At 42.9% G+C, this 25,134-nt stretch overlaps 1 protein-coding gene across 7 annotated transcripts in view; it reads right to left on the reverse strand.

The window, feature by feature from the left end:
- Positions 1-25,134, reverse strand: part of ANO8 (anoctamin 8) — a 192,747-nt gene that overhangs the window by 44,313 nt on the left and 123,300 nt on the right. For 6 of the 7 annotated variants that reach the window (XM_068234172.1, XM_068234173.1, XM_068234169.1 and 3 more), the window contains 9 exons: positions 20,381-20,491; positions 20,123-20,255; positions 18,155-18,293; positions 12,776-12,872; positions 9,419-9,535; positions 6,625-6,752; positions 3,917-4,078; positions 3,613-3,765; positions 282-408 (listed from right to left, as the gene is read on the reverse strand). In XM_068234172.1, the coding sequence (XP_068090273.1) occupies positions 282-408; positions 3,613-3,765; positions 3,917-4,078; positions 6,625-6,752; positions 9,419-9,535; positions 12,776-12,872; positions 18,155-18,293; positions 20,123-20,255; positions 20,381-20,491 (1,167 nt within the window). The remainder of the gene's footprint in view (positions 1-281; positions 409-3,612; positions 3,766-3,916; positions 4,079-6,624; positions 6,753-9,418; positions 9,536-12,775; positions 12,873-18,154; positions 18,294-20,122; positions 20,256-20,380; positions 20,492-25,134) is intronic. The other variant, XM_068234168.1, reaches the window with a different exon arrangement.

Below are 25,134 nucleotides of genomic sequence, written 5' to 3' on the forward strand. Positions count from 1 at the left end.
ATAGGGGTGGGGTGTAGGGTCTGTTATGATGAAGTGACATGAAGCTCAAAATCATGTCATGCAAATATTTAGGTATATTTAAAAATCCCATTTGAAATATGTATACCCCTAAGTGTGTGTAGAGATAGCAAGGATAGAGGGGGGCGAAGCTATACTATTAGCTATAACAATGAATATCATCATGAAAGTATGGTGAGATAGTATCAGTTAATATATATAGCAGAGTGGAAACAGAAAGGAAATGGAAAAACATGCTTTAATAACAAAAAATGTCAATATACCCATATCATTTAACCAATAAGCAATCTTCCGGTAAACCTCATCACAAGAACTAACTATAACAGCCAGGAGGATCTTGGGCAAGAAGCGCACAAGCCGCGGGAGCTCTCTGATACTGAGGACAAACTCCTGAAAAACAACAACAGACCTCTCTGGTAAGCATGCAAATATAAGCCTGTCAGAATATTAGGAGTGGAAGATACATAAAAAAACAAACATTGCCAGATTAAATCAGATACATTTCAGATTCCACCTTTATCCCTACTTAATTGATAACACTTAACGGATGAATGGACAGCCAATAAAGTGAATTTCCTGCTTTGCTAAAACACTGCTGGCACACTGTATACCACTGCTGCAAAAGTCACTGTGGGATTATACTGCCAAAACTAAAGCCTGGTACACACATGCAATTATGATTGGCCAGAGTTACCACTTCCATGTAGTATGAGAGCTTCCCTACGCAATCCATTCATAGTATTCATTTGTAGTCCCTCATAATAAATGCAAGTGATAAAATTGGCCAGTGATCAGCTAATCAAAATTGGATGTGTGTATGCACCCTAAAATGTCAGTAAACACTCTTCATTACATAAAAGAACATTTGAAAGCATTCCCCCACATTCCCTGTGTGTAAAAACCTATATTTTCAGTGGGGTGACGAGTGAAGGGGTGATAAGGAGGAGCAGGAGAACAGAAAGGACAAGGCACAGAGGTATGTGGATCCAGCATGAACATACCTCTGTCCCTACCATAGGTAGATTTGCCTTGCGTCAGGTTTATTAATTGAATAATGGTTATAGTTCAGAAACCACATATTAAAGTGTACATGTAAGAAAAAAAGTTCTTCACCTGTTCTCTACTGGGCCATTCCAGCTTTGAGCCCCCCAAATCTCTCGTATGCGCAGTAGCATGGACCCGATCAGGCTCAGTCTTTTCCACCAAAGCCCGAGCGGATCCATGCTACTGCACAGGTGAGTGCAGCCGCATGTTAAAGCCTGAGCGGATCCATGGTACTGCACAGGCGAGTGCAGCCACATGCTAAAGCCCGAGCGGATCCATGGTACTGCACAGGCGAGTGCAGCCACATGCTAAAGCCTGAGCGGATCCATGGTACTGCACAGGCGAGTGCAGCCACATGCTAAAGCCCGAGCGGATCCATGGTACTGCACAGGCGAGTGCAGCCCCATGCTAAAGCCTGAGCGGATCCATGGTACTGCACAGGCGAGTGCAGCCACATGCTAAAGCCCGAGCGGATCCATGGTACTGCACAGGCGAGTGCAGCCCCATGCTAAAGCCTGAGCGGATCCATGGTACTGCACAGGCGAGTGCAGCCACATGCTAAAGCCCGAGCGGATCCATGGTACTGCACAGGCGAGTGCAGCCCCATGCTAAAGCCTGAGCGGATCCATGGTACTGCACAGGCGAGTGCAGCCACATGCTAAAGCCCGAGCGGATCCATGGTACTGCACAGGCGAGTGCAGCCGCATGCTAAAGCCCGAGCGGATCCATGGTACTGCACAGGCGAGTGCAGCCGCATGCTAAAGCCCGAGCGGATCCATGGTACTGCACAGGCGAGTGCAGCCGCATGCTAAAGCCGAGCGGATCCATGGTACTGCACAGGCGAGTGCAGCCGCATGCTAAAGCCCGAGCGGATCCATGGTACTGCACAGGCGAGTGCAGCCGCATGCTAAAGCCCGAGCGGATCCATGGTACTGCACAGGCGAGTGCAGCCGAATGCTTCGGGGCCTGGCGGACGATCCAGAGGCTTCCCTTACCCAAGGCAAGTATCCAATTTTTTGCCGTTCAATCCTCACCGGTTTACTTTCAGACAATCAATCATACTAGATTATTACTAGGATTCTGCATTTTTGCATCTATATCTTATAGTTATTTGTATCTTTGCGATGGATAAGAAAGCTTTAGCCAATTTAGGAATTGCTGCCAACATTCAAGGTAGAACCGTAATGAGAGAACTATGGTAGGAACAGTCATTACTTACCTCCTTCTAAAACTGCTAGACTTTTGCCTGTAAAATTGGCAATCTAGATACTATACTATCCAAATGACTCAACTGGAATGAGAATGAACAACAGGTTTTCTGTTACATCTCTAATGCTCCTATTCTGCTTCCTTGCTCCATATACATTACTAACATCTTCAGCAACAGATCAACAATGGCTGTACAAGTACATAAAGCATACCTGAACTAATACGTGGCATGACGAAGGTAAACATGGGTATATACTAAAACACCTACTAATAACTTGTCTGGGGTCCATTTCAATTTTTCTTTTTTTGAGGTTTTTATTTTGCTATACAAATAAGGCAAAACACTTACTGGGCTTATCAAACTACCGCTCATAACTAGAGACTTCTCTCAGACTCACAGCTTATTATTTTTGTTAGGAGCTGGGTGGACAATGTTTCACTGCTGTGTGGATTTCAGTGTCAAAAATAGGAGGTTATTTTCAGTTCAACTTTGCTTTAAAGAGAACCCGAGGTGGGATTTAATTATGTTACTGGGGCACAGAGGCTGGTTGTGCACACTAAGACCAGCCTCCGTTGCCCCATGGTGTGCCTCCATGTCCCCCCTGCGTGCCGCTATACCCCCCGCAGTGCTGGCGACACGCAGCGTGTCACCAGCACAATGTTTACCTAAGCGCTGTCTGTCAGCGCTGCTCCCCCGCATCGGCGCTACCCGCCCGTGTTTCTTCCCTCCCGCTGATAGGAGGGAAGTGACGTGGGTGGGTAGCGCCGATGCGGGGGAGCGGCGCTGACTGACAGCACATAGGTAAACATTGTGCTGGTGACACGCTGCGTGTCGCCAGCACTGCGGGGGGTATAGCGGCACGCAGGGGGGACATGGAGGCACACCATGGGGCAACGGAGGCTGGTCTTAGTGTGCACAACCAGCCTCTGTGCCCCAGTAACATAATTAAATCCCACCTCGGGTTCTCTTTAAAGCAAAGTTGAAGAAAAGGATAAAACATGTCATTTATTGTGCCCGTTAGGAAGATTTTGCTGTTCTTCCTTTCACTAGGACAGCAAATAAAGGACAACCTCTTAATTAGGGCACAGATAGCAGGAAAAACTTCCCAAATGAAAATCTTTGGGATTTTTTTGCCGCATTTTTTTTCAGTTTTTTCTCCCTCCTCCCTCGACTTTTATTGCACCTCATTTTTTAGTTCTTTTTAATCCATCCAAACTATATCCACTGTGAAAATAAGTAAAACCGGGTTGCGTTTCACTTTTAACACCTTGTTGAAAATGGCCAGTAACTTAATTTTACAAATTATATCAGACTTCTGGAGAAATGAAAGTTTTACTAACCTGCAGCTCAAAGCACGCAAGCATCACCACGAAGACAAAGCAAAGACAGGACATGCAGACGGGTAGACTGACACAGGATTGGAATAAAAGACGCTTCCATGGGGGGTAGTAGAACTCCTCACAGTTGGTCACTGGGCTTATTCTCTTGACACCCTAATGTGAAAAATAGAAAATCATCTGTCAGAGGACACAAAACAATCAGCACAATCACATAACCACACCCCTTTGTTCACTAAACCAAAGATAAATGATTTGCTATCAAGGTACAAGTACACAAAGCTGCTACTATAGTATGGGTTCTTACCCGGAACTGTGGTCGCGGTTCCTCAATAAACTCAGCAGGAGTATCTAATGTCCCCCACTTGTACGCGAGTTCTGCTCCTCGCCGCTTCCAGCCCTCCAGAAATAAAGTGGCCCAAATAACATTGAAGAGTGCAAAAACTACGCAGCAAATATCTCTACTGGTCTGTGGATACAAATCAAAATAAATAAACACATTTAAATTGTGACCACTGAAGGAGAGAAAACAGCTAAAGATAAAAGAAGGAAAAAAAAAGCAAATGTAGTGAACTATTCTCAGCAAATCTGCATATGCAGTTATAATGAGAGATAATTAGAAGTTTTCCACTGTAGGTTTCAGATCTCCTATGGGTACAGGAAATCTGTCCCCATGATTTGCCTTCCTCATTGTATATAAAAATGACTATTGTTTCACTTGATACACTTGCCCTGCTTCCAAATGTTATTTCACAGTGCTGATTTGCAAATGACAAAAGAAAAGGGACTGTACTCTGCACCACTAAGGTCTCCTACTGAATAGGTGCTGGCTTACTGAACAGGAGGAACGGAGAATTGAACTCTGGTCTCCTGTGTCAGAGGCAAAGTCCTAAACCAGTACTATCCGGCCACTGATTAACAACCAAAATTAGTGGACACCTTTAAGGTGACCATCAATCATATAATCTTGATTGTACAATCTTACCAGATCTATGCAGTAGAGGGGTAAACACATTGTTCAAACAAGAGGTTTGCAGAAATCTTGTCTACAGTGTATAGTGATCTGGCCACTGCAGCTGTGTACAGCTCGATGCAGTATAAAGCATTGCTGAACCTTAATCACGTGCTGCTGCTCCCCGCAGCCTCACTCCTAGCAATTTCTGGCAGGTTTCAATGTATACATCAAATGTAATGTTTAGTTTATTGAGAATATCTATTAGTGTATGGCCACCTAAGGCTCGGTCCACACCATTACATATTTGTGTGGTGACCTTCAATGGCACAAACCTCTTGCTCACAGTGTCCCTATTATGTCAGTTGCATAGGTCATCTCATTATTCCATTGCTATTATGACATGGCCGACTTCCATCCTGTATCCATTAAAATCATGCATGTCGGGATTTACGTTATGACACTGCAATAAATACAACGCACACCAGAAAGGACTGATATGTTGTATATGAAGATTGTGTGTGGGCACACCTCTTTGCAATGGTTGAGTGCTTGATATTATGGCATAGGCTATGCCACAACAAAGTCAAACAATCCAGTATATCAGCACACCGCAGTTTAGTCAATCATGCTCTTTATTGAGCCATAATCCACAAGGTAGCTGACAATTGTTTCGGGGGCCACGCAGGGTCCCCCTTGATGAAGCAAGATTTTGAAGCAAGGGGGGGAAAATGTGCCATGGAGAAACCATATCGTAGCAACACGTTTAGCCTTTTAGTCATAGTCAGGAGATGAAGTACCAATAGTCATCAGACTCCAAGCAGTGCAATAGCAAATCAGCTTTTTTTTTTATTATTATTATTTTTAAATGTTTTTAACCTTTTGTTTATTCAAGGATTAGGGGGATGCAGGAAATGTCTGTTTGCCACCCACCAGCCCTCAGGATAAATATGCATGCTTAAGCATGAGCTAGTTTTTGATGAGCAACACTCCCTGATTATTCCCAGGTAAAAAAGACAAGGTAGTTTTCCAGTGTTAAAGTGTTTTTAATACAATAGTTAATTGAATGCACTATCATCTGCACAGGCCAGTAATTATTTTAGATACAATAAGTGATTATACAGTTTACTGGTTTGCTCATGAAAAGGTATTAGGGAGTACAACTGTTTGGCACATTCAAAGCTCTGTTCAAGTGAATGGGGCGTCAGATAGTAACTTTAGGATAAGGTAAACAAAGCACGGATTCCCTTGGTAAAAATATATATAAATAAGGCTGCCCTTTAATAAATATGGTGTTATAAAATGGTGATCTTATTTTTAAATCTGTTAGATCACCTAAATGTAAGCTTTCTACGATGCATCTACATGAGAATGCTCTTCCTACCAAACCAGGGGAAATTCTGTAAAGAAACATCACGTTGAGCTAAGCTACTAATCTGCCAGAGCCAAAGACCAAGCTTCAAGCACTGAAAGACACTGTCCAGCATTTCATTTTTATTTTTTATTTACTATCCCTTCATACCAGATGTTCTAATACATTTTTGGATCCCCCATACTCTTATACTTAATGTAAGGACCTGCTCTCCGAGTGGTTCTTCCCATTCAACCAGTGCCTCTATTCCCAACACTACATCCTACAATCCCTGTCTCCCAGCCAAAGCAAAAGTGTGGGGAGGAATGACACCTATTGTCTGGCCCCCTCTTATAAAGGCAGCTATGGCACGGATGGTAAGTGGCAACCGTAGCCTCCAACAGTGTACAAGAAAGAAAGAAAGAATGGGTGGCAAGGTTTATTAGGCACCATCAAAGGCAGAGTTCTCCTCCAGAAGACTCCAGGATCCAAGAAGGAATTATCACTGTGGGATATTCCCTGAACTAAGATTCTGTGGTTTTACTGTGGAGGTGGTGGGCCTGGGAGGCAATGTCAGTCTGAGAGTTAGGCATGTTTTTTTTAACTAGAACATCATTATGACATCCACATTTGTAAACTATCAAATTCTGTTCTGTAGTAGACCTCTAAGCTGCTGACTGAAGGTATTTCTATACAGATAGGATAAACTTGCCTGGTCAGATTCTGTGAAGAACCAGAGCATCATTCCAAAGACAGCAGGGTAGACTAATGATGATGTATAGAAGCCAAGCCATGAGAAATACATTGCAATCTTTACACCAAAGTAATCACAGATCTCATCTGTACAGATAAAAAAAAAAGATACATTAAACAAAACTGAACTGAAGTCTAACTGAAATGTATTATCATTAGAATAAGATTTCAATTTCAATTTACAGTCTGTCTGGAAAATTCATCCCGTAGTAGTTGCGCACTCAGATTGCACTTCTCTGCAAGCATGATATGCCTATTCTCTTTGGAGAACAGACTGCCCAAAAATGCCACAATCCCACATGAGCAAGCTTAACAAACCATGGGCTTGATTCACAAAACGGTGCTAACTGTTCGCACGCTGTGAAAAGTGCTTTGCGCGAAATTTCACGTGATAACGGTTATCGCGCGCAAAAATTCACGGTCACACGTTAATGCGAATTTTTCACGCGTTAACGGTCGCGCGATAAATTTGCGTTATTGCGCAAACGTGAACGTTAACACGTGAACATGAATTTTTAGCGCGGGATAACCGGTTTTTCATGCAAAACCCGTTTTTTCATGCGAAAACGCGCTAAAAGCTGTGCTAACATTCAGCACCGTTTTGTAAATCAAGCCCCATGAGCCAAGGTTACACTCTTTTCACACATGAGCTCTTGTGGAAATTGGCAGAATGTCTTGACGTAACAATTTGCCGGTGTCTGCTAGGAACAGTTTTGAATGGTGGTGTAACCACCTAAAATCAATGTAAGCAAGTTGTAATAATTTTTGCCATTAATTCTAGCCATTAAAGTTATGTCTGTGTCCACCAATATTTAGTATCCTCTCTATCAGCATCAGCTTCAATGGGCACAGTCCTGTCCTCTCTGCCTCTGAAGTGTAGCCTGTCAATACACTCACTTCCATAGGCAAAGCAAGGTTGAAAATGTCACCAGTTCCATTGGTCATTTAATTTTATCATTAAAATTGAAGTCCTAGTAATGTGACACTTTCTTCACCAAAATAAAGAAAGGTCTGCACTATATACTATAGAGGTGCTTATTTCAATATCTACAGCCAGTGCATAGATATTTTTGGATAAGTAATATGTCCTTTACATTACTACTGAAAATGACTAAGCTGTCAGCTTTTTCCTTTCTGTGGAAAAAATCCTGTCCCTTCCCTCTTGTTGTTTAGTGGCTGCACTATAGAATTTTCTTCACAGGTACCTCTGTTCACGCCTGACTGAGCTATTAGGTTTTATCTATGTAAGCTATATTTTTTATACAAGAATGGGGGATAAAAGGTACGTCACCAAAATTTTGTTGGGTGGCCCCATGACTTGTAGTCTGCCAAGGAAATGGACTATGAACTCTGCCTGCCATTCAAAAACCCCTCAGAACATTTAAAAAATACCTCCAATGAAAAAGACAGAGCCTGTTGTGTAGGCATGGTCTTAATGCTGCCAGGATTGTTGGGTCTCAAGGTTATTAACCCACTAGCACGTAATTCATTGGACAGGTGAAGCAACACTCTTTCCATTGACAAGACAGACACTTGCGTTGCCACAGCTTGGCCCCAGCTCGGCAGCCAACAATTAGGGTTGGGGGCTGGTCACAGCAACATAGGTGAAGGTAGCCAAACATTCGGCAGACTTAAGAAAAAAGGGGGCGAAGCTTCACCTGTCTAATGAATTCAGGTGGCGCAGGGTTATTAACCCAGAGACCCACGGATCCTGGCAGCATTAAAACAGAGCCTTACATGGCGGGCTCTGTCTTTTCCACCTGAGGTATTCTTTATGCTGTTAATAACATTGATCTTATTGGTTTGGGTCAGCACCGCTATGCAGCATAACCCTGAGATTTGTACAGACTCCTCGATTACAGAAAAAAGGTTTGTGGAGGAGGCTGCCATATTTGTTTTCTTTAAAACAATGTCAATTTCCTGACTGTCTTCCTACCATCTGCGTCTAATACTTTGAATCAGGCACCTGAAACAAGCATGCAGTTGGCATAGTCAAACTTTAGTCGGAGCACCCAATCTGGAAGCTCATTCTAGGTACAGCTACAGAATCAGTACTCTTAGGCAAAAAGATTTGGGGCTTATGTCCTCTGCCACAGTGCCCCTCTAGATTGTAAGCTCGCAAGGGCAGGGACCTCCTCTCAGTGTTTCTCATACTGCTGTAATTTTAACATATGCACATGTACCAACTACACATCAACTATGTATGTATTTCTACTATTCAATGTCATGACTATACGGTGTCTTGTAGTTCTTATGTATATTTGTTCTCCATTATTTGTTTGTACTATGTACAGCGCTACGGAAGATGTTGGCGCTATATAAATAATAATAATAATAATAATAATAATAGTCTCCTCCGTATCAACTTCAGTCAGATCTCAGAGACTGCAGCTGGCCAGGTGCAGAGCTTTTGACATTTCATGCGTGGTGTGCGCTGCCCGTACTAGAGGTTTGACTCGAACTGGTGATCCGGCTGCTCAGAATATCCACACGCAGTCGCATCACAAGCCAGTGCAGCCGAGTGTGGATCAGGTATGTTCAACCCCCCTCCGGCCTGTAGTCCTAAGGCAAAGAAAGAAGGGGGACTTGCAGTCCTATTTAACTCATTGTGCAGCCTGTGTGATCTCACCTCACAACTATAGCAATACCAAAAAGATTGTCAAATCTAAAAGTACTGTATGTTCAAAACACCACCTGCTGGCTTCAAATGGTCAATATGAAATATTTCTAGAGAAGTACAAGGTCCTTATTACCCAGCGGTTGTCTCTCACAGACTGCCTGGACCCAGGACTTCATGAGCCGGCTCAGGATCCTCTGTTCATGGACAGGAAACACTTGTTGGATAACCCCACGAGCTGCTAATTCTGGAACTGTTGGACAATAGGGAGAAGTCAGGAGGAGCATGAGGTAAAAACAGTGCCAGAAACAGGTGAAAATTATGAGAAAAGAAATACGTTCAAGAAGAAAAGAAGCCAAAATGACTTAGTATTTATATAGCGTCAAAACTTCCACAGCGCTGTGCAGAGTATACTGTCAAGGGCAGGGCTCTCACCCTTTTGTGTCTTGGAATTTGTTACACATTTTATTCATCATGTTAATTTTGTCACTTAAATCTATTGAAAAATCTCTGTGCAGTGTATGGTGTATGCCACATTAGGTAGCAATCTAAGCATGCATGGGCACTGAGGGATATTTGAGGAAAACAAGATGTGCTGCAGTGTCACAACAAGCTTACACTGGAGTCCTCATTCATCAAACAGAACTGGAAACCTAAGAATAGGAATGAGTACTGAAGTATTTCACTCTTGTAGCCCGAGAGACTGGGATTACTTCATGGCGTGAGGTTCCAGATGCTCTTTTATGTAACAGTCTCTTAACCTTTTGACTGCCACTGACAACAGGAATCTTGAAGACTGTATCTGTTAATGGCAGATATTTCCAAGATGAGCCGCTCCCCCCTGCCCCCCACCATCCGTTTCTTCTTTCCCTGCTGAGTACATATGATTACGAGATGACTGTTCCTACACCTTTAGGTAAACATAAAAAGTCAAAAGAAAGTCTTGACTGTGAAGTGTAATTTAGGTTTTACAACTCAAAACCCCTATGTGCTAGCTTATAATTATTATTGACTCTGGATACCACTAGATGGAGCTGTTGGAAGTACAGAGACAAGATTTCCACTGAGCTACTAAGTGCATTCAGTCCTCTACTCTTTACTGGTGGACAGGATCCATTGAAGTAGAAGCCTGTTTTTTTTCCATTTTATTGTAAAATATACATTGGTAGTCTCATTGCAAGGCTGTAAAGTAAGTTAAACCTATTTTTAAACACAAACCAAAGCCAAAGAAGTGTGAAGAAGTGAAGATAATTTTTTTTTACTTTTTACTTATGGACTACAGTGGGTTGCAAAAGTATTCTGCCCTCTTGAAGTTTTCCACATTTTGTCACATTACTGCCACAAGCATGAATCAATTTTATTGGAATTCCACATGAAAGACCAACACAAAGTGGTGTACACATGAGAAGTGGAACGAAAATCATACATGATTCCAAACATTTTTTACAAATAAATAACTGCAAAGTGGTGTGTGCATAATTGTTCGGCCCCCTTTGATCTGAGTGCAGTCAGTTGCCTATAGACATTGCCTGATGAGTGCTAATGACTAAATAGAGTGCACCTGTGTGAAATCTAATGTCAGTACAAATACAGCTGCTCTGTGAGGGCCTCAGAGGTTGTCTAAGAGAATATTGGGAGCAACAACACCGTGAAGTCCAAAGAACACACAAGACAGGTCAGGGATCAAGTTATTGAGAAATTTAAAGCAGGCTTAGGCTACAAAAAGATTTCCAAAGCCTTGAACATCCCACGGAGCACTGTTCAAGCGATCATTCAGAAATGGAAGGAGTATGGCACAACTGTAAACCTACCAAGACAAGGCCATCCACCTAAACTCACAGGCCGAACAAAGAGAGCACTGATCAGAAATGCAGTCAAGAGGGCCATGCAGAGATCTACAGCTCAGGTGGGAGACTCTGTCCATAGGACAACTATTAGTCTTGCACTGTACAAAGTTGGCCTTTATGGAAGAGTGGCAAGAAGAAAGGCATTGTTAACAGAAAGCATAAGAAGTCCCGTTTGCAGTTTGCCACAAGCCATGTAGGGGACACCGCAACCATGTGGAAGAAGGTGCTCTGGTCAGATGAGACCAAAATGGAACCTTTTGGACAAAATGCAAAACGCTATGTGTGGCGGAAAACTAACACTGCACATCACTCTGAACACACCATCTCCACTGTCAAATATGGTGGTGGCAGCATCATGCTCGGGGGGTGCATCTCTTCAGCAGGGACAGGAAAGCTGGCCAGAGTTGATGGGAAGATGGAGGGAGCCAAATACAGGGCAATCTTGAAAGAAAACCTCTTGGAGTCTGCAAAAGACTTGAGACTGGGGCGGAGGTTCACCTTCCAGCCGGACAATGACCCTAAACATAAAGCCGGGGCAACAATGGAATGGTTTAAAACAAAACAGATCTATGTGTTAGAATGGCCCAGTCAATGTCCAGATCTAAATCCAATCGAGAATCTGTAGCAAGATCTGAAAACTGCTGTTCACAAACACTGTCCATCTAATCTGACTGAGCTGGAGCTGTTTTGCAAAGAAGAATGGGCAAGGATTTCAGTCTCTAGATGTGTAAAGCTGGTAGAGACATACCCTAATAGACTGGCAGCTGTAATTGCAGCAAAAGGTGGTTCTACAAAGTATTGACTTGGGGTCGAATAATTACGCACATCCCACTTTGCAGTTATTGATTTGTAAAAAATGTTTGGAAACGTATGGTTTTCGATCCACCTCTCACATGTACACCACTTTGTAGTGGTCTTTCACGTGGAATTCAAATAAAATTGATGCATGTTTGTGGCAGTAATGTGACAAAATGTGGAAAACTTCAAGGGGGCCGAATACTTTTGCAACCCACTGTAAATTAGTTCTATCCAGCTATGAAAAAACACATCTTCAATCACACACTTGCATGTTTCCAGTTAGCCTTAGATACTAGTATGGGAAGGGGGAGTATCAGGTTGAGAGTAGGGAGGAGTCTGCTGGTATTAAAGATTAACAGCAGCAAATACTGTAAGTAATTAAGTATTCTGGTTCCAGCAGCCATCACAGATTTGGGGAAGCAAAAGACACAGAATTATCTCATGTTTGCTCGCTTTTACTACCCGCGACCCGACCCGCGGCCCACTATCCGCAACCTGATCAGAATCAAAACTGGTACCTGAACCCGACCTACATTTCGGGTAACCCGCGGGTACCCGACCCGATGCAGGCCTCTACATTGAAGTACAGGAAAAATACACTATCACCAAGCACCAAATAAATTAGCATAATAACTTGTAATAGCAGTAGGTCACAATTAACATTTTAGAAACTAATAATTACGTATTGAGGCTGGTGTCAAAGTTGTAAAATAAATCTGTATAAGGTTGCAGTAAAAAAAAAAACCATCACAGAATGTGAAATGAAATCCATATAGTTTATAGCCTAATGAGTAAGAGGACACATTCTGTAAAGCAATGCCATGCCATTAGACACAGAATTCACTTACTGATTGGCTGGCCCTCTAGGAAGTGTATGTTATGTAGAGATTCCCCTTGTTTAGCTCTGAGGTTCTCCATCCAGTACCGGATGACGTTCTGACGTTCCTGTAACATAACAAAAAATACCATGCATTAATTAAACTGCTGAGGTCATGCCACACAACTAATCACTTGCCTAACAAGGTAAGCACTAGGAAGGGTCAAAGATAGCCAATTATTAGGAAGGGTCAAATGAGCTAATCATTTTGAGTTGAAGCAAACTGTATGTTAACAGTATACAAATTTATGCAGCTGGACAAGAGCAAACAAATGAAGTTGATGATCATATCGAGGAGTCCATTTCCAAGTTGCATAAAATTAACATAACATTTTCATAAACAAACGGATTTTCATCCCCCTGACCATCTCTATTGAGTACATTCATAGATTACCATAGTTGCCAGAAAAATCAGGACCTTATTATGTCACATCCATGTTCTGGTAAGAATAAGGGTCCATTCACACTTGGGCGATTATCAGACGTTTATTGCTGATACTCTAATCGCCGGCGATCACTCGCACTTTTTAAAGTGCTAGTGCAATATAATCTATGTAGCAGTGATCTCATTGCCATGATTGCCAGCAATTTGCGATTAGCACGAAAACACAAACCCGCTACATGCAGTATTTTTGAGCAATCGCGATTGCAATGCATTTCAATCAAAAATAGCGATCGCTCAAAAAACGCAAAACTGTCCAGTACAAAATACCAGTTTATTGCGTAAAAATCACCACTGCAAAACACTAGCACTAATCTGTAGCGTTTTGCGATTGCAAGTGTGAACGGGAGTCTAACAGCAACAGAAGGCATTTGGTAGCTACACTTTCATTCATTAAAATGTGACTACGGTTTGCTGTAACAATTTTATAATCACTACTAGTCATGCAGCTAGATTACTAGATTACTGCAGATTAGTATAAATCACTATGTTTAGACATTACGGTACATTCCAGACTACAAAACACACAACTATTCAGATTATACTGAACAGAAGCACCACTGTAATATTAAGAATGTAAGACCATTCATTAACTACTATACTTCTAACATATTCTAAGCCTTGATAAAAACCTAAATTTGCAATCAGCACACCTAAAATACAAATCATGCTTTGCAGTAGGTTGGTACAGCAAGTATTAAAATGATCATCTTCAATTTGCTTGTATTAACACTTATTGAAAATTATTTTAATTAAGAATATTGGGTATAATCTAATTAAGGGCTAGAAGGCAATTCATATTTTACTGACTACAATTATTGTTACACTGAAATTTCAGCAGTGTATATAGCTTTATAAAGATCACAAATCAACTCACTGCCCATACAATTCTATGGGGCTTTTCACAGTATTGCAACTCGCTGCATGCGGGCTTTTATTAGGCTCCCTGCACACTGCAAATCCGTTTTCCGATTCCGATTCCGTTTCCGATTCCGTTTCCGATTTTCCCTGAATACATTCAACAGAAAAACGGATCAAAAAACGCAGCATGCAGTTAAGATTAAAAATCTGAATCGGAATCGGATGTAAAAACAGATTAAAAAGCGGAATCGGAATCTGAAATGCATGCAGTGTGCAAGAGGCCTTAAAGTGTATGTCCAGTCTGATTTGTAGTTCACACTCATAGCGTGTGCGTTATGTAACTGACCACTGTGAACCTAGCAGCAGTGCTACAATGGGGTTCTAAATCGCATGCATATAGTGTCACATTTGTGCTTACAGTTGCAATGCCTTTTCCCAAAATGGTGCATCACTAGACATTAGCAAAATGCATGTGTTCAAATGTTATTAATAGGAGGGGGAACAGAAACACGAAGAAAAACACATAGGGACCCGGGTAGAAAAGCACCCTTGTTTCTCGGAATGTCAGTGCCTGAGCACATTTGTGCATTCTTGTGCTAATTTCAGCAACACATCAGTGCCACATAGTGATATGCATTGCTGAAATCAGCACAGAAACACGCTAGTGTGCTCAGGCCCTAAAGAGGCCTTAGTATTTCCGAACCACCCTGCGCTGATACAGCATGACTGCAGCAAAGGTAATCACCAGCTAAATAGCAGACAGCACTGTCAACTCTAACTTTGCCAGTACAATCTGATCATTTTCCAAGCTTTAATGTAATTAAATCACCTCCTGTCTTTTTATATGAATTTTCATATTTAACACACTTATTTGCTCACTAAATATATTTTATCCCTATCCTTCACTTACTAAAATATCAGTATATATACTGGATGAAAATATACTAAACCTGTTGCATCCATGGTGCAGGGGCATCTTGTGGATCTTCTCCCCCAATTATTATGCGCTCCTTGTACCTCTTCTGTGCCTATGTGTCCCACCTTGTACCTTTAGTGTCCCCTTGTGTCCTCCTCTCTACCTCTGACCCCGTGTCCTTTTCTAACCCCGGTGCCCTCCTCTGACCCCATGCCCTCCTGTGTCCCTGTGAATTTCAGTGTAATCAAAAAGTGCTCCCCAGGTGGTGAATCCTCAGCTGAGCAACGTGCACTGCAGGTTCAATAGGCAATAAATGAGTGAGCGGTGTCCCATGGTGCAGGGAACAAAAGAAAATAGTGAACTCGCTCACTGTTTGTATAGCCACAAGTACTGTACATACCGTACATAAGCTGTCCTCCTGTGTCCCCCTCTTTCCCGATGCAGCATCCTCTTGTGCCCTGCAGCCATGAAGCTGCACTATGTCCCGACATGCATCTTCCTCTTAGCCTGCCCCCCCCCCCCCCCCCCCCCACGTGTGAGATGCACCATGCCATACAACTTGGGGCATGGTACATCTCAATCACTGCACTATTTTGTACAAGTACAAGTATTTTGGTAATGAAAAATGGGATTCCCCCTACCTAAATGCCATCTATTAAAGGACAACTGTAGTGAGAAGAATATGGGGGCGGTCATATTTATTTCCTCTTAAACAATACAGGTTTCCTGGCAGCAGGGTCCATTTGGCTGCAGTGGTGTCTGAATAACACCAGAAACCAGCATGCAGCTAATCTTGTCAGATCTGACAATAATGTCAGAAACCCCTGACCTGCTTATGCATGTTCAGGCTCTATGGCTAAAAGTATTAGAGGCAGTGGCTCATCAGGATTGCCAGGCAACTGGTATTGCTTATAAGGAAATAAATACGGCAGCCTCCATATACAGTGGGTTGCAAAAGTATTCGGCCCCCTTGAAGTTTTCCACATTCTGTCATATTACTGCCACAAACATGAATCAATTTTATTGGAATTCCACATGAAAGACCAACACAAAGTGGTGTACACATGAGAAGTGGAACGAAAATCATACATGATTCGAAACATTTTTTTTACAAATAAATAACTGCAAAGTGGTGTGTGCATATTTATTCGTCCCCCTTTGATCTGAGTGCAGTCAGTTGCCTATAGACATTGCCTGATGAGTGCTAATGACTAAATAGAGTGCACCTGTGTGTAATCTAATGTCAGTACAAATACAGCTGCTCTGTGAGGGCCTCAGAGGTTGTCTAAGAGAATATTGGGAGCAACAACACCGTGAAGTTCAAAGAACACACAAGACAGGTCAGGGATCAAGTTATTGAGAAATGTTAAAGCAGGCTTAGGCTACAAAAAGATTTCCAAAGCCTTGAACATCCCACAGAGCACTGTTCAAGCGATCATTCAGAAATGGAAGGAGTATGGCACAACTGTAAACCTACCAAGACAAGGCCATCCACCTAAGCTCACAGGCCGAACAAGGAGAGCGCTGATCAGAAATGCAGTCAAGAGGCCCATGGTGACTCTGGATGAGCTGCAGAGATCTACAGCTCAGGTGGGAGACTCTGTCCATAGGACAACTATTAGTCGTGCACTGCACAAAGTTGGCCTTTATGGAAGAGTGGCAAGAAGAAAGGCATTGTTAACAGAAAGCATAAGAAGTCCCGTTTGCAGTTTGCCACAAGCCATGTGGGGCACACAGCAACCATGTGGAAGAAGGTGCTCTGGTCAGATGAGACCAAAATTGAACTTTTTGGCCAAAATGCAAAACGCTATGTGAGGAGGAAAACTAACACTGCACATTACTCTGAACACACCATCCCCACTGTCAAATATGGTGGTGGCAGCATCATGCTCGGGGGGGGGGGGGGGCATCTCTTCAGCAGGGACAGGGAAGCTGGTCAGAGTTGATGGGAAGATGGATGGAGCCAAATACAGGGCAAACTTGGAAGAAAACCTCTTGGAGACTGCAAAAGACTTGAGAGTGGGGCGGAGGTTCACCATCCAGCAGGACAATGACCCTAAACATAAAGCCAGGGCAACAATGGAATGGTTTAATAGAATGGTCCAGTCAAAGTCCAGATCTAAAGCCAATCGAGAATCTGTGGCAAGATCTGAAAACTGCTGTTAACAAACTCTGTCCATCTAATCTGACTGAGCTGGAGCTGTTTTGCAAAGAAGAATGGGCAAGGATTTCAGTCTCTAGATGTGCAAAGCTGGTAGAGACATACCCTAAAAGACTGGCAGCTGTAATTGCAGCAAAAGGTGGTTCTACAAAGTATTGACTCAGGGGGCCGAATAATTTCGCACAACCCACTTTGCAGTTATTGATTTGTAAAAAATGTTTGGAATCATGTACGGTTTTCGTTCCACATCTCCTGTGTACACCACTTTGTATTGGTCTTTCATGTGGAATTCCAATAAAATTGATGCATGTTTGTGGCAGTAATGTAACAAAATGTGGAAAACTTCAAGGGGGCCGAATACTTTTGCAACCCACTGTACCTCTCACTTCAGTTGCCCTTTAAATTCTTGACAAATGGCTGCAAAACGCTTATTTAAAAAAAAAAAAAAAAACTCTATGCACAAATGTACACACATACCAGGCTGTTAGCTGTTGATTTGAGGCAGTTGGGAAATGGTAACTGTAGTGCTCCCTCAAGTGCACAAGGGTTCCAAAGAGTCCATTTAACATTTCAAGAGAGATTTGTTTTTCGCATTATTTAAACTAATGGAAAAAGATAAATGGTAGCAAAACGGCAAGTGTCCAGCTCAAAGCATCACTCTGAGCTGTTTAATGCAATAGATCAGTGGTGGAGTGAACCATAACAGAAAACTGAAATTAGAGGGCTACGGAAGCTGCCAAATGTATACCCCTCAGTTGTTTGAATTACACTGCGACTGGAATGATGACTTACGGTAGTGAAATCAGGGCAGTCTTTTTTCTTTTCAAAAAATGTCATTCATAGGGCAGTCCTGCTGATCCTTTGCCTCTACTTTTAAAGTCATAGGTTCAAAACAAGAACTATGATATGCATGATTCATCTACTCTAATGGCATTGCCTGTACCAGTGTTATAAACACAGAAGATCTTACCTGAGATGTAAAAAAGTTCAGCTCATTTTCAATGTTCTGATAAATATAGTCCTCTTCACAGGAGAAAGCACGCGTTCCCCCTCCAAACTCAGCCTTCACAGCTTTACGTAGGCCAAGCTCCTCCGCACCGCGGAGCAAGCTGCAATTAGGAACAGAGAAAAGAATGCAACAACTACCCAGTAAGTATAACTGGAGTATAACTGGAGCCCAGATATGAATGGTGCTGAACAGTAATAAAAAGGAACCCAATAATGAGTTCTACAAAGCTCTATTATCTTAACACAAGAAATAAAAGTATAATGCATTCATTGCAAAAGAAAGCACAGGATATACAGAACTAATATCATTCAAATCAATGGTTTCCAACAGAGGCCTTCTCTCCTGACAGACTACTTGTATTTTCACATTTAACATTGGGATTTTGTTTCTGCTTACTGCAATTATTATTGAGGGTTGATAACTGAATGATACTGTACCGATCAGACATTTGGCTCCAGTAAACATAATTTTAGTCACATGACTGTGTGATCAACTTTGCCTAGACTTTAGGAATGATCACTTAAGGGGAAGCAACACAATTCTTACTTCAGATGACCTGAAATAATGACCTTGACTTGGGCGGTGCCGCTAGTGGTAAAATATTGGTAATTCTCATAACCAATATTTTACAATGTAGTACCTGACAGCCGTTCTCACTTGAACCTTCCCCTCCTAGTGCCTACAACAAAACCCTTCACATAATCTCATCCCCCCTGTGCCTAAATCAAACTTTCTTATCGCGGCTCACCAAATAAGTAGTGTACACTGCTAACGGGACTCACCCGGAACTATTGCATGGATTCTTCTGTTTGTGGATCCTACTGTGAAGATGTTCGTTTTTGTTTTTTTTTACTACTACGTCTTGCATATTATTATTCAACACTAAAGACTCATACTGCTTGTGTGTCGCACCACCTTACAGTTCTCTGTGCAGTTCACAGAAGGCATACATCAATACACACTGCAGTAAACAACACACCCAAAGCACACTTCTTCCTCAGTCTAAATCTAAATGATCTAAAATGTTCTGCGCAGTCATTCATATCCAATATTTATGGCTTCATGCTCTTTTGCCAGCAAAATCTTTTAATGCATTAAATACAAAATGTGGAACACTGTGTCTATGTAAACCATTTGTACACTAGGAAATATGAGGTTGTTGAGGTACAGTACACATTGTGAAGGGCATGCTTGGAAGAGGGGACAGGCGTAGGCGCTAGAAAGACTGAAGCACACAAGTAATGATATATAGGTGCAAAAATAACTGAGGTCTTTCGGGAGACGCAGCTCTAGAACAGACTTGTGGAGGATAGGGGAAGCCTCTGGATTATCCAGATGATTCTCTCTATTAAGGGCAGTATATCTTTTGGGCATTTTTTTTCTTACAGGTGCACTTTAAGCATCTGAATCCCAGCGCAGGGATTCGTATGCTGGGCCTTCAGCATGAAACTAATACAGAGGGATCTTCTAGACTAGTTCATGCCCTAACTTCAAGCCTCCACTGTGCGACAAAACTAGGTACCTTACTCATCCTACACCAAAATAAAATGGTGCCAATTATTATTATTTGAGCATAGGATATACCCACCATCCTCAACTCACACCAGACTGCTAAGGGTGTCTCCCTCCTTATTTCATCATGCTGGATATACAAGCTGCCGCCACTTCATGAACTATGGTTGTTGTGATTATTGAAAGAATAATATCACAGAATTGTAAGTTTAGAGTTAGTTATTGTAGCTCTAATTTAATAGTAAGTTAGCATTAATCTCTCAGCAGAGGAAGGAGATGGGTATGGGTCTCTGCTGGAGAAGCAACTCCCAATCTCATGGTGACAAAAAAGACAGGACCCAAAGAGCCCAGCCCTTTCAATAAACGTAATGCAAAAAAGTACAGACAAGCAATGCAAAAAATTCAGTTTAAACATACTTTTCATATGTAGCTGTAACAAAGAAGGCATAGATTCGCGTATGTCTGTGATGACGGATCTGCATGATAAGCTCAGGGATTCCCAGTCGAACATGGTTCAGCAGCCAGAGGAGAGTGTGGTCATCTGTTGTGTCTACAAATCCAAGAAAAAATATTCAGAAGAAATAGATCATAACTTTATGGCAGTAAGCTGAAGTAAATGCAGTTGAACATTGAAAAAAAGAATAAAAAAAAAAAAAAAAAAAAAGTTTGAACTACCTGCAAAAGTCATGACGACATCACAGTTTTCTGTGGGCACCGTTCTCATCCAGGATTTATGGGATGTGATATACCGGCCAGCTTGGAGGAGGCGTTTTCCAAAAAGCTTATCTGTTGAAACAGTGAAGATGAGTGTAAGTATTTTCATTTCATTCAACACTACAGTTCTTTTTGTATGCTATATGACTGGAAAAAGCTTGAAGAGATGGAAAACAGAACAGACACTCAATAAAAAAAAAAAAATAAAAAAAAAGGATACTGGGCCTGAGGCAATTATAAGTGATAAAAAGACTTGCTGCTTGAAAGTCTCCTATCGCCTTGCTGTTTAGAGTTTACCAGCTAATTCCATTGCTGATATAATGCGCTCCATGCCTGTGCAGGTTCCAACTCCCCTGCTACATTAAACTAATCGACTGAGCATTGCAAATGTGTCTCCAGGTGCTGGATGATTTTTAATGCTTTTGTTGTGTTGCTTTCAGCACCACGCACCATTTATCTCGTCAGTGCCCCATGTATGCTGCTATTGTCAGAACAGTTTAGCCTGCCAGCATGGGGCTTCACCAACTGAACAATACCAGGTGCGTTTCTGCAGCACAATTATTTTCCCCTTTTGCAAAGCCCTCTTGTCCATGTCAAGGACAAGAACTTTACCCCATGTCATGAACAGGGAGGTGGGAGCGGCTAACTCCACAAGTGAGAAATTAGATTTTCTGTATAAAAAAACACAATAAAACAAACAAAAACACTGGGCTATTTAGCAGCTTAGTTTGCAACCCTAGCAATAAGAGAGAGAGAGAGAGAGAGAGAGAGAGAGAGAGAGAGAGAGAAAGAAATTAAAGTACGGTATATTACGGCGTATAAGAAGACTGGGCGTATAAGACGACCCCCCAACTTTTCCAGTTAAAATACAGAGTTTGGGATATACTCACTGTATAAGACCTGCACTGCTTAAAGCGGAATATAACCCTGCATTTCAACTTTGCTCTAAAACATTATTTACAGCATATCATATGCAACCAGCGTTTTTTTTTTTTTACTAGACCAGCATTGGAAGGGTTAAACACAGAGGTTTAACGTTCTGTGGAGAGATATGCAGAAGTTCAGATAGATACTGTAACGATTGTGGAACTTCCTCCGTGATCAGCGCACAACGCGTGCGCTGATACGGCGGAAATCCTCCACAAGCGTATAATTGCAGGAACCCAGCAAAAGGTGCTATGCACCCGTAGAGGGAAATTCCTGTCGGCAGATGGCGTTGGGGAGTGCAGAGGAACCAATCCTCTGTACCTCCACAAATGCCAGATAGGAATTGTACGAAGCGCAGAACGCAATCGCAAGAGAAGCGATTGCGAATGAGAACGAGCAAAGGGACAGGTTGTATGTGTGTGCGGCAATCTAGTTGCCACCCCGCGACAGCACACACACAACAGCAGATACGAAACAGAGACGAAACCGCAAGAAAGGCGATTGCCAAAAGCGAGTGCTTGCTTAACGGTTACCTCACCGAGCCTCCAGCAAACGTTCGCAGCAGACAAGACAGACACACGAAAACTGGAACAAGCGAGAGACAGGATCCACAGCACTAGCGAAAAGAGGCTAGTGCGATCCAGGTACAGAGTAGCAGAACAGAAAGATCCACAGCACTAGCGCTAGGCGAGTGCGATCCAGGCAGACAGAGTAGCAGAACAGAAGGATCCACAGCACTAGTGCAGGATGCGAATGCGATCCAGGAAGGCAAAACAGAAGGATCCACAGCACTAGCGGAAAGTGGCTAGCGCGATCCAAGGAGACAGAACAGAAGAGATAGCTGGTAGCAACCGCTGCACCAGCTATACTCCAAGAACAGAGATCAGAACGATTTCCTGTCGACCACCGCTGGGACAGGACAATCGCAACAACAAGCAAAAACAGATAAGCAATCCTAACTGCACTAATCGAACCTGCCTAGCGCAGTTTCAGAAATTACTCTAAGCTGAACTTCAAACAAAGAGTAAGGCTGACACTTCTCCAGGAGTGTTTCACTGGAAGGAATCCTTATGACCAGCCAAGCATTGTGGGAAACACATAGTACTTATAGTACACGCCTCCAATGAATGTGGCCAGGCAATTTGCATGACAACGTATGCAAATTCCTCTGCAAGCACAAGCTGCAAAACTGACAGAAGCTCTCCTTTCCAGAGTCCTGCAGCATGCAAACCTAATCAATGGTCAAAAAGCTGCCTGCCCGCACAGGCAGCTGAGCAGATCATTACAGTACCCCCCCCCCCCCCCTTCCAGGGTCGAATTCTAGATGACCCTCAAAATTGCTATTAGCAAAAGACTCCAAGCGAAGACTCATGAAGGTCGGGACAGCCCGACAAGGTCCAATTCCAGAGTCAGTCCACCCGAAACCGACCTCATCGGAAACCGAAGCCACCGAAACATGCCCATCAGCACTACAAGTCTCAGCGTAACACCCATCAGGACTGTGGATTCCAGAGAAGAAGCCACCGACACCCTCCAGACAATACCCACCACCTTCCAAGGAGCGTCCGAAAATACCAAATCTGCCACAAAACCTGTTCGAAGTGTCTCTTTTAAAACAAAAGCAGCTGTTGATCGTATTCAGGGTACCAAGCAAAACTTCTCTCGGAATCTCCCAGAATGCCTCGAAGCTCCGCAGAGATTCCAAGAAGCCAGAACGCTCACCAGGCTCACATGGAGAGCTACCAAGCACCCCCATGGAACCTATGACAGTTCCAGATTCAGAATTAGCAGGACACCCATCAAGATCAGGACTTTCAGGGACCACTTCTGGGCATGCAAGCAAGCATCCTAAATCAGAACATGTCTCCACCGAGGAAGCATCTGAGTACGCTGGTAACCGATGCACACTTGGGCTTTCTGGGTCACAGAGCACACTGGGGTACACCAGCACAGGAGAAACCTCAGGACACGTCGGGGAACTGCCAACCTCAGAGTCCGGCACGACCAGACCAAAACCAGGACCAGGCAGAAAATCATCATGAGTAGATGTCACAGGTGCTGGTATTTCAAAAGAAGACTCGGTCTCAGCCTTAGAGATTTCAATGACTGTAATGGTATCTGACAGAAATTCATCATTGACTACCCATGACTGAAGCTCCACCAGAGCTGAAAAGGTAGCCAGCAAGGCAGCAATGCCTACGGAAGAGGGCAACACCTCAGAAGGACTTGGGGGGCAGGAGACATCTCATACAAGTTCTGCACCCTTTTGGAGGAACTCGGAGACCTCCAGAACATCAAACAAGACCTCAGGAACATCATTTTCCAGGTTTTCTAAGAAGGATTCTGAACTATCCATGTTACAGGGCTGAACATTAAATACCTCCTGCAGGCAGGGCAGATGTCCCAGGAATGGTTCCACCATGACCTGAGACTGAACTTCATCATAATTAGCGGGATGTACAGGAATATTTACTGGAACACACACTGACTCCCTAACTTCATTCTCACTGTACCCAGAATTCTGTGTGGCAGTCAAACTAGCTTGTAACTCCAAAACTGCAGAAAAACAGGTAAGTATAGTGGCAATACCTAGACGAGCCTCTAGGGACACTGCAGGGGATTCTAAGCAAGGCCACATTGACTCATCCAGAGTACAGGGTGCAGAATCAGCACTTCCCTCAGAGCAAGAAAGGGACTCACAAACGTCAGTGTGAAAGGAAAACATGTTTTCATTCATGGTACAGGGCAGGTTCAGAGAAAGCGTCTCTGAACAAGGCAAAGAAGGTTCAGCATCAGATTCGCAAAACCAAAGCGCTGTCTCACTCTTAGATTCGGCTAACAATGTCGAATCCGAGGAATCAGAACGCAAAACCTGCGAATCAAAAATCGCTTTAGGTTGTGAAACTGACGCTTCCATAGCGCAAACCTCCGCGATCTGCGGAGCAGACTGCAAGGCATCTAGGACCGAAACACTGGAGCAACTGTCATCAGGCAACGGGCCCCTACAGGTGTGAACAGGGTGAGACAGAGACTCATTTGCAGAAGAAATAGCGACATCAACAGGATAAACTTTATTAGGCATATTAATTTTACTTTTGACGCTGCATAGTCAAGAAATTTTCCCCATAGCAGGGTCACAGACGGCAGATCTCAAAGATCTGTTTCTAAATGACAAAGGATCCCACACATCCTTGAGGAAACCGGCAGACTCATGCCGATCACAATCTGCAGGAACATCCGAGAAACAGGCATCAGATCGCACAGATTCAAACCGCACACTGTCAGGAGCGAATCCTTCAGGATTCGCACAGGAATCAACCACAGCGGCACACTCATTCATTTCAGATTGCACAAAGTCAAGACTCACATGCTTTACCCCAGAAAGGCAGGAACAATCATCCGAGAACGATGTCTTTTTATTGGAATTAATCGGTTGGTGTGTGTGCGCAACTCATCCAAAATGGTTTGCCATACATAGATCACCAGATCCACATCATCCTTGTCACATTCATCGGAATCAATCAAAAGGTACATAGAATCGAGACAAGCATTCAAGACATCTTCGCTTTTTGCGATGTAAAAATCGCAAAAGGCTTTCCAATCAAAATCAAATTCCTCCAGCAAGGCCCCAACATCCCAGGACGCAAATGGGGGTTCAAACAGGCCAGTATCCAGAAAATCTCCATATGGGTGGAGATCAGGAACAAGAACAGATTTTTTAACTGCTGTAATATAGTGTGCGATCCTACCTATATTAGGATCCACATAAGCTTTGGATCGGGGCAACG

Source organism: Hyperolius riggenbachi, chromosome 1 (assembly GCF_040937935.1).
Source record: "Hyperolius riggenbachi isolate aHypRig1 chromosome 1, aHypRig1.pri, whole genome shotgun sequence".
Classification (NCBI taxonomy): Eukaryota; Metazoa; Chordata; class Amphibia; order Anura; family Hyperoliidae; genus Hyperolius; species Hyperolius riggenbachi.